The sequence below is a fragment of the Onthophagus taurus genome, chromosome 1, assembly GCF_036711975.1.
Source record: "Onthophagus taurus isolate NC chromosome 1, IU_Otau_3.0, whole genome shotgun sequence".
Classification (NCBI taxonomy): domain Eukaryota; kingdom Metazoa; phylum Arthropoda; class Insecta; order Coleoptera; family Scarabaeidae; genus Onthophagus; species Onthophagus taurus.
The window spans coordinates 19,868,787-19,883,122 of record NC_091966.1 but is presented as its reverse complement, the minus strand read 5'-3'; the positions used below and the strand labels follow the sequence as shown (position 1 = coordinate 19,883,122).

Sequence of the window (14,336 nt, the reverse complement as noted above, 5' to 3'; positions counted from 1 at the left end):
TAACACTTTGGAAAATTTTCATACTCATATTTCACGAAATTGATTTTATACGAATTTTTAAAACGTAATCGGCGAAAATTGCAAAATTCGAAAAGATTGTCGATCATTTCAAAAATTTATTTCTCAAGAACTAAAAGCGATTTTTCAAAACGGCTTGTTGTATTAAAAAGAGGATACTTTAATTAATAATTGATGATATTTCCAGAAGGATCTTTCAAGATATTAATTTTATAGCGAATTTTGAAAATTATCGATGAAAATTGCAATATCGAAAATTTTATCAAAACTTCAAATATTGTTTTCTCAAAAACTAAAACGTATTTTTCAAAATGGGTTAGTTCATTTGAAAGAAGACACTTTTATTAACACTTTGGGAAATTTTCATACTCATATTCCAAGAAATGGAGTTTATACGAGTTTTTAAAACTTAATCGGCGAAAATTGTAAAATTCGAAAAAATTGTCATCATTTCAAAAATTAATTTCTCAAAAATTAAAAGCGATTTTTCAAAACGGCTTGTTGCATTAAAAAGAGGATACTTTTGTTAATAATTGGTGATATTTCCACAAGGATCCTTCAAGAAATTAATTGAATAGCGAATTTTGAAAATTGTCGATGAAAATTGCAACATCGAAAATTTTATCAAAACTTCAAATATTGTTTTCTCAAAAACTAAAAGTTATTTTTCAAATCGTGTTGGTTCATTGGAAAGAGGACACTCTTATTAACACTTTGGGAAATTTTCATACTCATATTCTAAGAAGTGTATTTTATAAGAATTTTTAAAACTTAATCGACGAAAATTGCAAAATTCGAAAAAATTGTCGATCATTTCAAAAATTTATTTCTCAAGAACTAAAAGCGATTTTTCAAAACGGCTTGTTGCATTAGAAAGCGGATACTTTAATATCAAATATCAAATATTGTTTTCTCAAAAACTAAAAGGTATTTTTAAAACTTAATCGGCGAAAATTGCAAAATTAGAAAAAATTGTCGATCACATATTCCGAATACATGCTGAATATTTCCAAAAATGTGTTGACATTTTGAATGATGCAGGCTTTGACCATGACAAACTTCAAGAGGTAGAGCACTGGTATGATGATTTTCAACATAATGCAGTGGAAGCCAACAATGATCTAGTGATTAAAAAAGAAGAATACTGGGAAGTAATACCAAAGGGTAAAATCTCTGCACCCGGTTATGATAATATCAATAAGAAGATGTTGAGACAATTGGATGGAAAGATTCATGAATTTATTATCAAGATATATAACTTTTGTATTTCTAAACATCTCTTTCCACACGAATGGAAAACGGGTATTGTAATTTGCATACCCAAGAAAGGTGGAAATTTAATGACTCCTAGCGGTTATAGACCGATCACACTCCCACCTGTAATTGGGAAAAGCTTTGAAACACTGTTAAAAAAGAAGTTATGAAATTTTGTGGATAGATATATTCCTGATCATCAATTTGGCTTCAAACCAAAAACATCCACGATTAAGCCATTATCAATATTAACTTCCAACATATTTACGAGCAAGCTTAAAAAAGAAGAAACTGCAATTCATTGTTTGGATGTTAAAAAAGCTTTTGATTCGGTATGGCACAAACGGTTATTGTATAAACTCTCAGCAATGAATGTTCCCAGAGTCATGGTGGCACTAATTGACAGTTTTTTAACCAATCGAACTCTGTGTAATAAGGTAAATGATACAACCTCCAATGTATTTTATCCAAAACAAGGAGTGCCGCAGGGTTCTCCGCTTTCTCCACCTTTGTTTAATGTTTTCGTACATGATATTGTCACCAAGTCCGAATTGAGCGCCGTTCGATCTGCTTCGCCATTGGTCGTCAACTCTACCTACCTCTACTACTAATATGATGCCCATAGTACCTACAAACTCTGCTTATATGCTGCAGTATGCAGATGATACAGTGTTAGTCACTCACGATACGACCTTAAAAAAAGCATTAAATAGACTTCAAACATTGACTGTAGATGTAGAAAAATGGTTCAAAGTTTGGCGAATTCACATAAACCATTAAAAATCACAACTGCTTCTCCGACCATCAGATTAGCGAACACCTTGGTCCAGCCATAGAAGACACGCAAATATATATAACCATTGACAATAAATTGAAATTTGATATTCATACAAAAAAAATTAAAATGAACGTAATAGCACGTGCCAAGCAATTTAGAAGCCTGACATTCAAGAACAACGGTGTTAACCGTTCATCGACTACGGAGCCCCGTTGTTGTTTAAAATTGGAAATAAGTCATCGAAAAACATTCAAGCGGCAAAGACATCAGCTATTAGAATCATCACCAAATTGAGAAATCCTAGAAATCCTCTGTACAGGGTGGGCAAATTTGGGTGTTATTATAGGCTATCCCAGAAACTATAAGAGATACAAAAAAAGTAGGTGCCATGTCCCGGTCTAGTTTTCCGAGACTAATCCAATCCCGTAAAGACCAAATCTCTATCTTCTTTTGTTTTTAAGTTATAGCCAAAAAGTCAAATTTTAGTGATTTCAAAAAATGCTCATATTTCGTCTATTTTTGAAATTAGAGAAATGGGGTTACTACATTCTTAAGACACTTTTTTGAGTAGAATATACTGCCGTTGAAAAATTTTTAACATAGCTGATAATTTTTGAGATATAACATAAAGTTGTATTTTTTTAAATACAAACTATAGTTTATTATGATGTTACTGAAAAGAGCATATTTTTAGCTTTCCAAATGATGTATCGCACGCATGATGTTTCTGCGGAAAATAAGCGTTATTTTTCAATTTTTAAAATATTAAAGATTAAAATTCAAATTTTTTATTATAGTAGGCGAGGAAAACGCTAAATACTACTTAGTTACTATAGCAACGTGAGTTTACTTGTCATTTCATTCATGAATTTTGCGAAACGAGTTTCCCGTTCAAGAAGTTCCGCATTATCTTTAAATAAAACGATAAAATTAAATATAGAATATATTGGAGTCCGCTTTGAAGATGATACATAAGTCTTCATATCCCCATTCAAACGGTGTTTCAATGGAAAGTCCGCTCCCAGTTTATGATCCCTAATTTTCCTCTATCTCACCCAATTTCAAAAGAAAAAATTGCTGATATCAAAAAACTTCTACATCTTATGTTTGGGGAAAACTGGGAAAATACTACCGAAGATTTCATTCACTGATACCGAACTGTCTTACAACTAATCTTACAACCAGTAAGTTGAGTAGAAGAAGATGACAGTTTATGACTGTTTAGTTCCTGAAGATGTCCATATTTAATTATTCATTAATAAATACATTTCCTGTATTTTTAATAAACAAACTTTACTTGCTAATCATTTTTTATTGGTGAACAAAGTCAGGGATAAGATGCTGAGAAATTTAAATTAACTATTCAAAGTTTTTATTTGTTGGTACAAAACCAACTTTATTCTGTCATATTCGTGCAAAACCATATATTATAGCCACTAGGTAGTATTTACTGTCCGGACCCGCCTACTATAATCAAAATTTTGAACATTAGCGCTTACTATTTTCGAATTAAAAATTAACGCTTATTTTCTGCAAATACACCATACATGCGATACATCATTGGAAAGCTAAAAATATGCTCTTTTCTTTAACATCATAATCAAGTATAGTTTGTATTTAAAAAAACACAACTTTGTGTTGTATCTCAAAAATCATCAAGTATATTTAAAACTTTTCAACGGCAGTATATTCCACTTAAAAAAGTGTCTTAAGAACGTATCAACCCCATTCCTATAATTTAAAAATAAAAAATAAACGAAATATGAGCATTTTTTGAAACCACGAAAATTTTACTTTTTGGCTATAACTTAAAAACAAAAGAAGATAGAGGTTTGATGTTTGTGGGATTGAATTAGCCTCGAAAAAAGAGACCGGGACATGGCACCTACTTTTTTCGTATTTCTTATAGTTTCTGAGATAGCCTATAATAACACCCAAATTTGCCCACCCTGTACAATCCCTCAAATAAATCCCTGTATGAGAAAGCACAAATTATGCCAATCATTGAACGCTTATCTGTCCTAGCACAAAAGTCATACAAGAAAATACATTTTAAATCCATCAACGAATTTAACAATGATCAGCGATTTTTACATGGGCAGGAGGACCACGGTCGGCAGCCCGTTTCAGTACCATGGGTAATGAGTGTTATATAATTTATTTTTTGTAATTCGCGACGGTAATGAAAGCTCTAACAGTACTCAAACGGATGCTGTAATGAGACTCCTTACAGCATCCGATGCTGTAATGAGATTTTAGTAACATTTTATGGAACCAGTTCAAGTTGGTGACATTGGGTCATTAATTTTTCTAGTTGTCAATGTGACAATTTTTGTCTATGGATGTTTAAACACGTTCTTAGATCGAATACAAAGTCCACAATGATGAGGACATTGAACACTGAGCAATTTGTCTTATTTTGCGAGGTGTACATGAAACATTTTTTTCAGGTGAATACATTTTGTTTTGACAATTTCTAATTTTCAATCAATTCAATTTCTATTTTCAAGTGTTACCAACTGCTACATACCTATTTCCCTACATTGTTAAAATTTATTTTATTTTTGTTAAAAAAAAAATATAAAAACGCGAATTACAAAAAATAGCATAAAAAACACGTTTCGTAAGACTTAAAGCACTCATCCATTAAAAAACTCGTGGCTTCGCCACTCGTGTTTCAACTTGAATTCGTGCATTTCAAGCGTGTCTTACGAAACTTGTTTTTTAATATACTAGTATGATATGTTTCAATATTTAATTGTACATTTACTGAAATAAATATCTTCTCTCTCTCTCTCTTTCTTGTCGATTATTCCAAAAATTTATTTCTCAAAAACTAAAAGTGATTTTTCAAAACGGCTTGTTGCATTAAAAAGATTAAAAAGATACTTGTTAAATGTGATGATGAATTAAAACCGTAGAGAAGAAAACTAGACGAAACTGCAACAAGAGATTTTATATATCGTATTGGGATTGTTACAATGAGGTTGCTAATGACAAACCTGATATAAAGTTGTATTCAATGAAAAAAGTCCTATTGGGGTTGAACTTGATGTTTGGCAACTATTCCGCCAGATTTTAAAAAATGGCAGGATATCCAGTCTACCACTAGTAAATATGATAGGACGAGCCAGTAGGTAAAAAAGGAAGGTGAGTTTTAAAATGTAAAAAATGATTTTAAACTCTTCGGTCGATCTTGGCAAGACATTTATATAAAAAGTCGATCTTGGTCAAAAATTAGTGGACACCAATAAAAATGCTTGAAATGATTTAAAATTTAAATTCTTAAAGTGCTTATAAAGGCTTAAAACTGTGAAAAAAAAGACAAGATTTAAATCATTTTTATTTTAGTAAAAACTAATAATTTAAGCCCTTTCAAAAATTACTTGTCAAGACACAAATCATACAGATCACTACAGATCAAGAAATTTATTTTCGATCTAATAATAAATCAAAAATTTTAATATTTTAAATTTAAATCCATGTTATTTACATAAAAAATAAATTAAAAAAAACTTAATTAAGTACTTAATTCACTAGATAAAAAAAAATTATCCCTTAGTACATTTTCCACAACATTTATCGGTATTCATACAATCGTTTTTTGGTTTATAATTAGGTGTCCACATTCCTAAACTATCATTAGCATAAAAATCCATGGGATAGGCATCATTTTCTTTTTCCACACACCACTTTGTATCACCCAAAGCAACCGCTAGTTCATAAGGATTCAATAAAGGTCTACGAAAAGCATTTCCCCAATCAATGGACAATCTTGGACAAGCAATTTGTACGAAAGCTTCAATTTCATTAAAAAGATTTAATTTATTTGGAAATATTTCTGATAATAATATCACCATACATTCTTTTTTATGATACTCAATTCTCCTTTTTATAAAATCAACAACTTTAGGATTTCCTTGTCTACCCAAAGTACCCATAATAACACCAAATTTTTTACAATTTTTAGCTTCTTGAATTGCTTTGTAACGGTTCAATTTCATTTCATCATCTTCATAATATTCTTTAGTAAACTCTTTCGAATAAGAGTCATATTTGTAAGCTTTTAATTTCGGATTTGCAATCATAGCGGCTTCTAAATGAAACCTACCATCATCGGTATATACTTATGCTCTGTACCAAGCGAATGGAGAATGAGATATGAATGTAGATTAAAAGCAATATTAATCGGCAGAGCTGTCAACTTATTGAATATTTAAGTCCTGTTTTTACTTAAGTCATTTTTAAATAATTTTTTTTAAAGTTGACTTAAGATTTATGATTTAAATCAGTTTTGAAATGAATTGTATTTAAGTATGTAAATAAACGACTCAAAATCACAGAATAATGATTAAAATCATTTTGAATAACAAATCAAAATTATAATTTAAATCTTTGAAACAACAAAAAAACAAGCGAAACAAAAATCTCAAGAGAACACATTCACACCTTGTTCACTCTTTTTAATGATTTCCTGTTTCGTTTCTAGGGTTATTTTTCTTCTTTTATACATAGTTGGTTTCTTGTGGCCTATTTGTCGGGGATGTTATGAATAATTATTAAACCTTATACAATGCCGAATATCTAAACAAAAACGTCACTAACACATTAAAGTAATGAGTGGTAAACACACAGGTAAGCACTAACGACGAAAGTTTCAACGCACAACCGAGTGACGAGAATAAGGGACTTCCCCTATGCGTGTCACTCGTTATGCGCAATATCAACCGTTAAGCGAGTTACTCGTTATGAGAGGTACTCGTTAAGCGAGGTTCCACTGTATAGAAAAAGTAGCAGAGAAACTGTCTGAGTTGTTCGAAATGGATGTATGTACATAAGTTAGAATCAGAAATCATAACACTGCAAAACGATATCCATGTTAAAGCAAGGGCATCTGACGAAAATTTTTGGAAATATTTACCGGAAGACAAGTATACAAATTTTCGAAAATGTGTTGAGAATTTGTACTCATGTTGTGGTTCAAAATATTTATGTGAAACTGCATTTTCACAAATTAAAATAATAAAATCTAAATACCGAAAGGCATTCACAGATACTCATTTAGAATCTTGTTTGAGAAATGCCCTAAGTATTTCCCATGTAACATTCCTAACTTTAATAAGATGAAGACTCACAGCAGTATCGAATAAGTCAACCATGTAGGTACCAATGTACCTGGAAGCTCAATTTAAAATCTGTATTAAAACTTAAAATATTAATAAAGGAGTTAAATGAAATGATTTTTTATTTCATATTTTCTTCATTGAAAAGATGTGATATTATTATAAGCAGGTAGGTAAATATTAGTGATGGAACGGATAGTGATTTTGCGTATAGCCGGATACCGGATATTCGGCATCCCCTTCGGCCGGATATCCGGTTAACCGGCATATCTATCCGGCCATTATGGTTATAATTTCTGGTGCATTTCTGAAGTGATATCCTATAATACCACATTATTGCGATATTTGAATAAAAATGAAATTAATAAGAACGCTAATAAGATATGTCAACTTATTTGGATCAAAGATACAAAATGAACTTTTTTGATGCTGATTTAACTAACGAAAGAACTCTAAAAAGATGATACTTTAATTAATAATTGGTGACATTTCCATAAGGATCCTTCAAGAAATTAATTTTATAGCGAATTTTGAAAATTATCGTTGAAAATTGCAACATCCAAAATTTTATCAAAACTTCAAATATTGTTTTCTCAAAAATTAAAAGTTGTTTTTCAAAACGTGTTGGTTCATTGGAAAGAGGACACTCTTATTAACACTTTGGGAAATTTTCATACTCATATTCCAAGAAGTGGATTTTATACGAATTTTTAAAACTTAATCGGCGAAAATTAACTGTCGATCATTTCAAATATTTATTTCTCAAGAACTGAAAGCGATTTTTCAAAACTGCTTGTTGCATTAAAAAGAGGATACTTTCATTAATAATTGGTGACATTTCCATAAGGATCCTTCAAGAAATTAATTTTATAGCGAATTTTGAAAATTATCGATGAAAATTGCAACATCGAACATTTTATCAAAACTTTAAATATTGTTTTCTCAAAAACTAAACGTTATTTTTCAAAACATGTTGGTTCATTGGAAAGAGGACACTCTTATTAATACTTTGGGAAATTTTCATACTCATATTCCAAGAAGTGGACTTTATACGAATTTTTAAAACTTAATCGGCGAAAATTGCAAAATTCTAAAAAATAGTCGATCATTCCAAAAATTTATTTCTCAAAAACTAAAAGCGATTTTTCAAAACGGCTTGTTGCATTAAAAAGAGAATACTTTAATAAATAATTGGTGATATTTCCACAAGGATCCTTCAAGAAATTAATTTTATACCGAATTTTGAAAATTATCGATGAAAATTGCAACATCGAAAATTTTATCAAAACATTAAATTTAAAATGAGGTAAAAATTAAAAGAGCTCTTTCTCAGTTTTCTAGTTCAGTGTCGTCCACTTTACATCTTTATTTCTCGTTATTTTAGTTTTTAAATCATTTTATATTGTGACTTTTATTTTTATTTGACTATTTAGCTGATGATGATAAGTAATTATCGAAACCGGTACTAAGTATATTTATTAGAAAACTGAGAAAGAGCTCTTTTAACTTTTACCTCATTTTAAATCATACACATAAATGATTATGGATTTACTAGAATATAAAACATTAAATATTGTTTTCTCAAAACTAAAAGTTATTTTTCAAAACATGTTGGTTCATTTTAAAGAGGACATTTTTATTAACACTTTGGGAAATTTTTATACTCATATTCCAAGAAGTGGATTTAATAAGAATTTTTAAAACTTAATGGGCGACAATTGCAAAATTTGAGGAAGTTGTCGATCATTTCAAAAATTTATTTCTCAAAAATTAAAAGCGATTTTTCAAAACGGCTTGTTGCATTAAAAAGAGAATACTTTAATTAATAATTGGTGATATTTCCACAAGGATCCTTCATGAAATTAATTTTATAGCGAATTTTGATAATTCTCGATGAAAATTGCAACATCGAAAATTTTATCAAAACTTCAAATATTGTTTTTTCAAAAACTAAAAGTTATTTTTCAAAACCTGTTAGTTCATTGGAAAGAGGACACTCTTATTAACACTTTGGGAAATTTTCATACTCATATTCCAAGAAATGGATTTTATATGAATTTTTAAAACTTTATCAGCGAAAATTGCAAAATTCAAAAAAATTTTCGATCATATCAAAAATTTATTTCTCAAGAATTAAAAGCGATTTTTCAAAACGGCTTGTTGCATTAAGAAGAGGATACTTTAATTAATAATTGGTGATATTTCCACAAGGATCCTTCAAGAATTCAATTTTATAGCGAATTTTGCAAATTATCGGGGGTAAATACACGAGAGCTTGACTTTTAATCGGATAATTTTATTTTTACACGAAAGTTTTTGATTTCGAGTTATTTCCAAAGGGTAACAAAACTTGAGTGAATTAAAAATAAAATTATCCTGATTTAAAATCAAGCTCGAGCGTATTTTAGGGAGATAAGTCCCTATTGGGATTGAACGTGATTATTATCTGCAGTGTTCAACACCTAAAAGAGATACTAATTCCTGTGAATGATGGCGTACTAAGTAATAAATTTTTAATATCCGACCAAAGACGGACTGGTTTACTAATTCCATTTTCCCGATTAATCAATTTTTACTATTTTTAAACTTCCACCTTTCTTGATTGGAACGGTTGGCAGGATCGCCATGTAATGTCCCATTTATATTTAATCGACGTAAGGAAGAACACTGACACTGTCATAACGAGTTAAGAGATAATAGGTTTCTAATATCCGGCCAAAGCCGGATATTTGGTAACTATCCGGCCGGATTTTAAAAAATGGCCGGATATCCGTTCCACCACTAGTAAATATGATAGGATGAACCAGTAGATAAAAAAGGAAGGTGAGTTTAAAATTTAAATTCTTAAAGTGCTTATAAAGGCTTAAAACTTAAATCATTTAGATTTCAGTGAAAAAAAGACAAGATTTAAATTATTTTTATTTTAGTGTAATTATTATTTGTTTCCATTATTCGTATTAAAATAAAGAATTGCACTTTTTGTAATGGATAGTTTATTATATTTTCGTTCTACCGGTTTCGACTCAACTTAGACTCATCTTCAGGAACACGTCACAATTTGAATTAAAACCATGGTACTATTATTGAACATTTGTTCGTGATTAAAAAAGCAGTAAGGATATCAAGAACTTAATAATTGCGTAATTATAACATCCGGACAAGATGGTTGTCCGGATCGTGAATGTCAAGCCGTCTTGACATTAATACATTTCAATTATTAAGTTCTTGATATCCTTACTGCTTTTTAATCACGAACAAATGTTCAATAATAGTACCATGGTTTTAATTCAAATTGTGACGTGTTCCTGAAGATGACTCTAAGTTGAGTCGAAACCGATAGAACGAAAATATAATAAACTATCAATTACAAAACGTGCAATTCTTTATTTTAATTTTTATTTTAGCAAAAACTTATAATTTAAGCCCTTTCAAAAATTACATGTCAAGACACAAATCATACAGATCACTACAGATCAAAAGAAATTTATTTTCGATCTAATAATAAATAAAAAATTTTAATATTTTAAATTTAATTCCATGTTATTTACATAAAAAATAAATTACAAAAAACTTAATTAATGTAAGTACTTAATTCACTAGATAAAAAAAATTATCCCTTAGTACATTTTCCACAACATTTATCGGTATTCATACAATCGTTTTTTGGCTTAAAATTAGGTGTCCACATTCCCAAACTATCATTAGCATAAAAATCCATGGGATAAGCATCATTTTCTTTTTCTACACACCACTTTGTATCACCCAAAGCAACCGCTAGTTCATAAGGATTCAATAAAGGTCTACGAAAAGCATTTCCCCAATCAATGGACAATCTTGGACAAGCAATTTGTACGAAAGCTTCAATTTCATTAAAAAGATTTAATTTATTTGGAAATATTTCTGATAATAATATCACCATACATTCTTTTTTATGATACTCAATTCTCTTTTTTATAAAATCAACAACTTTAGGATTTCCTTGTCTACCCAAAGTACCCATAATAACACCAAATTTTTTACAATTTTTAGCTTCTTGAATTGCTTTGTAACGGTTCAATTTCATTTCATCATCTTCATAATATTCTTTAGTAAACTCTTTCGAGTAAGGGTCATATTTGTAAGCTTTTAATTTAGGATTTGCAATCATAGCGGCTTCTAAATGAAACCTACCATCTCCCAAATAAACCAAAACATCCACATTTTCAATAAAAGGTGCTGTACAACCTAATATTTCTCCAGGTGATAACGGTTTAAATTGTGGAACAACAACTTTATAACCCAATTTTTGTAATTCGTTCGAAACGGCTTGTAATGTAGTTACAAATTGTATGGTGCTAACTAATCCGATTTTAATATCTAAGGAGTTAAAATTTAATTTAATCGTATCAATAAAATGGAGTGGATCAATTTTAATATCAACAAATACATAAAGCACTTTAAAATTATTACTAGGGTCGTTTGGGATTAAACAACTATGTCCGTAATGTACTAATAAGTCTACATTTAAACTTTTTGCTGTTAAATCATCTACACAACACGCTCCGTATGTAACATCACCCATTATTATAACATCAGCTTCAGTAAATTCACTAATTATATCACAGAGAGTTGTTGAGTACATTAATAAGCCTTCGGGCATTTGTAACGCGACCGTTTTTGCTTTAGTTTCTTGTATTCTCCAAATCGTTTTTGGTATTTCAAAATTATAATTATTTGGTAACACTTCAATAGCTGCTTGAAGTTTTTTATCGTTTATAATTGCGTCGGGAATTTTATTTGATCTTGTTGCCCTTATTACTCTTCTAACGGGCTTCGCTTTTATCACTATTGGCTTGCTTTCGTCCATTTTAAGTTAGATTTAAATAAAAATTCTTTGAGACATTGAGAAATTATTACACGTGCACCATAAGTGTGATGTTGTTGTGCACGTAATACGCGGGCTTTTTTTGAATTTTACCAATTTATTAAGCGTGAAGTTAGTTTTATAAGAAAAACTTAAAATTCGCCTTTATACTTTTAATTATCGTTTTAAGATTGATTTTTAAACATAAATAAGAAAATGATTTTCAAGAAAACGATGTTTTGAAATTAACCACTTTTTATTACATTTCTAAGTTGTAAATTCAAAAATTTATTTCGTTTAATTAATAAAATTTAATTTAGATTTTTTTTATTGAGATAAATAAATTTAAAAAATACGTGGATTTGATGCGAAATAATGTTAATCTAAGTTTAAATAATAAATTTAAAAATAAAAATTATTCTTGAGGTGTGGCGTTTCCTGTCAATGTCAAATAAAATTATCAGCCGATAAATGAGTAATCTGCACTAAAATTAAACAGATCCGCCTTTTACTTCCTTCAAGCTCTTCAAAAATTCGTGTTGACTGCCCAGAGTCCACGAATTTCTGTTATTTCAACTTTAATTTAACCAAAAAACGCATTAACAATGTCTGAGGTACATAAATTTAGTAATATAGAGGTCCCAATAACTTGCCATGCCTGGAATAAGGATAAGACTCGTAAGTAAACAACTTTTTCCTTCATCGTTTTTAATAAATCTCATAATCCCCCTTAGAAATAGCTTTAAGCCCTAATAATCACGAAGTACATATTTATAAACGCAATGGATCCGAATGGAAACTCATAGATGTTTTAAACCAGCATGATTTACGTGTAATGGGTATCGATTGGGGTCCAAATACCAATAGAATCGTTACTTGTGCTGTTGATCGAAACGCGTACGTTTGGACGCAAGGAGAAGATGGAAAATGGAAACCGACTTTAGTTTTATTGCGTATTAATAGAGCTGCGACGTGCGTGAAATGGTCACCGAATGAAAACAAATTTGCTGTTGGATCAGGAGCTAGATTAATATCTGTTTGTTATTTTGAATCTGAAAATGATTGGTGGGTTTCTAAACACATAAAGAAACCAATTAGATCTACAATAACCGCAATTGATTGGCATCCAAACAATGTTTTATTAGTCGCTGGTTCCGCTGACTTTAAAGTTCGCGTTTTCTCTGCTTATATAAAAGATATTGAAAAAACCCCCGAACCTACACCATGGGGTGTTAAAATGCCTCTTGGTCACTTAATGGCGGAATTTGTTAATTCACCATCAGGAGGAGGTTGGGTACACAGCGTTTCATTTTCAAGTGATGGAAATAAAATATGTTGGGTTTCCCATGATTCAACAATTAATATAGCTGATGCCACAAAAGGAAACGGTAACAACGCCGTTTTTAAACTACGAACCGAATTTTTACCGTTTCTTAGTTGCATTTGGGTGACCAATAATTCAATCGTAGCAGCCGGCCACAGTTGCATTCCAATTTTATATTCTATTAATTCCGATGGGGGTCAATTAAGCTTTAATGCAAAATTGGACGCTTCAATGAAGAAAGAAACCGGTGGTTTGAGTGCAATGCGAAAGTTTCAATCTTTAGATAAACACTCGAGGAGTGAAATTAATGATACCAATTTGGATTCGGTTCATCAAAACGCTATAAGCAGTATTTGTGTGTATTCGGGTGAGAAAGGTAATGTTAAAAGTTTTAGTACGTCTGGAATGGATGGGCAATTGGTTATTTGGAATTTGGTTCAATTGGAACAAGCAATGCAAGGTTTAAAAATTTATTAAGAAAAATGAAATTGACAAATTTTTTTTATAAACTTTATGGTTATGTAACATTTATCTTGTCATTTAAAGTAAACGTCTTGTAATAAATTATTATTAATATCTATTTTGTTCTTTGACTTTGCTTATTTGATGAAGTTTAACAAAAACATCTGACAATTATTTTGAACAAAGTCCCCTATGTCTACAACGCAGTAATTTGGAATTAAAAGTTAATAGATCTTTTTTCTTTCATGATTAAAGGCTATGTCTTTCAATCATGAAAGAAAATTCATGTTAAAATATTATTAAAGGTAAAAATAACAGTACAGTAAAACCTTATACAGAAAATCAGTCCCAAACACGTTTTTTCTGTTATAAGGCAAATATGAAACTTTAATACTTACCACAAGTGAGGGTTATTCCAAGACCAGAAAGAGGTATATAATGTCAACTGTGGGATCGCCGACAACTCTGCCTGAACGAATCGAATTATAAAACTTTAAACCATCAAACTTTTTAAAAAAAATATGAACAAAATAT

The 14,336-nt window shown here is 30.2% G+C and overlaps 3 protein-coding genes across 3 annotated transcripts; 1 reads left to right on the top strand and 2 right to left on the bottom strand.

The window, feature by feature from the left end:
- Positions 1-5,506: 5,506 nt before the first annotated feature.
- On the bottom strand, positions 5,507-6,563 carry LOC111421308 (2-(3-amino-3-carboxypropyl)histidine synthase subunit 1-like). The gene is made up of 2 exons (XM_023054448.2): positions 6,500-6,563; positions 5,507-6,176 (listed from the first exon to the last, which is right to left on the bottom strand). Exons 1-2 carry the CDS (start codon positions 6,561-6,563, stop codon positions 5,602-5,604), a joined length of 639 nt encoding a protein of 212 aa, XP_022910216.2. The 3' UTR covers positions 5,507-5,601.
- Positions 6,564-10,640: 4,077 nt separating this feature from the next.
- On the bottom strand, positions 10,641-12,111 carry LOC111421311 (2-(3-amino-3-carboxypropyl)histidine synthase subunit 1-like). The gene has a single exon (XM_023054451.2). The coding sequence runs from the start codon at positions 12,017-12,019 to the stop codon at positions 10,784-10,786; it is 1,236 nt and encodes a 411-aa protein (XP_022910219.2). The 5' UTR covers positions 12,020-12,111; the 3' UTR covers positions 10,641-10,783.
- A 348-nt stretch (positions 12,112-12,459) lies between these two features.
- LOC111421309 (Actin-related protein 2/3 complex, subunit 1A) lies at positions 12,460-13,920 on the top strand. Its single transcript, XM_071198211.1, has 2 exons — positions 12,460-12,694; positions 12,751-13,920. Exons 1-2 carry the CDS (start codon positions 12,622-12,624, stop codon positions 13,815-13,817), a joined length of 1,140 nt encoding a protein of 379 aa, XP_071054312.1. The 5' UTR covers positions 12,460-12,621; the 3' UTR covers positions 13,818-13,920.
- Positions 13,921-14,336: the final 416 nt, after the last annotated feature.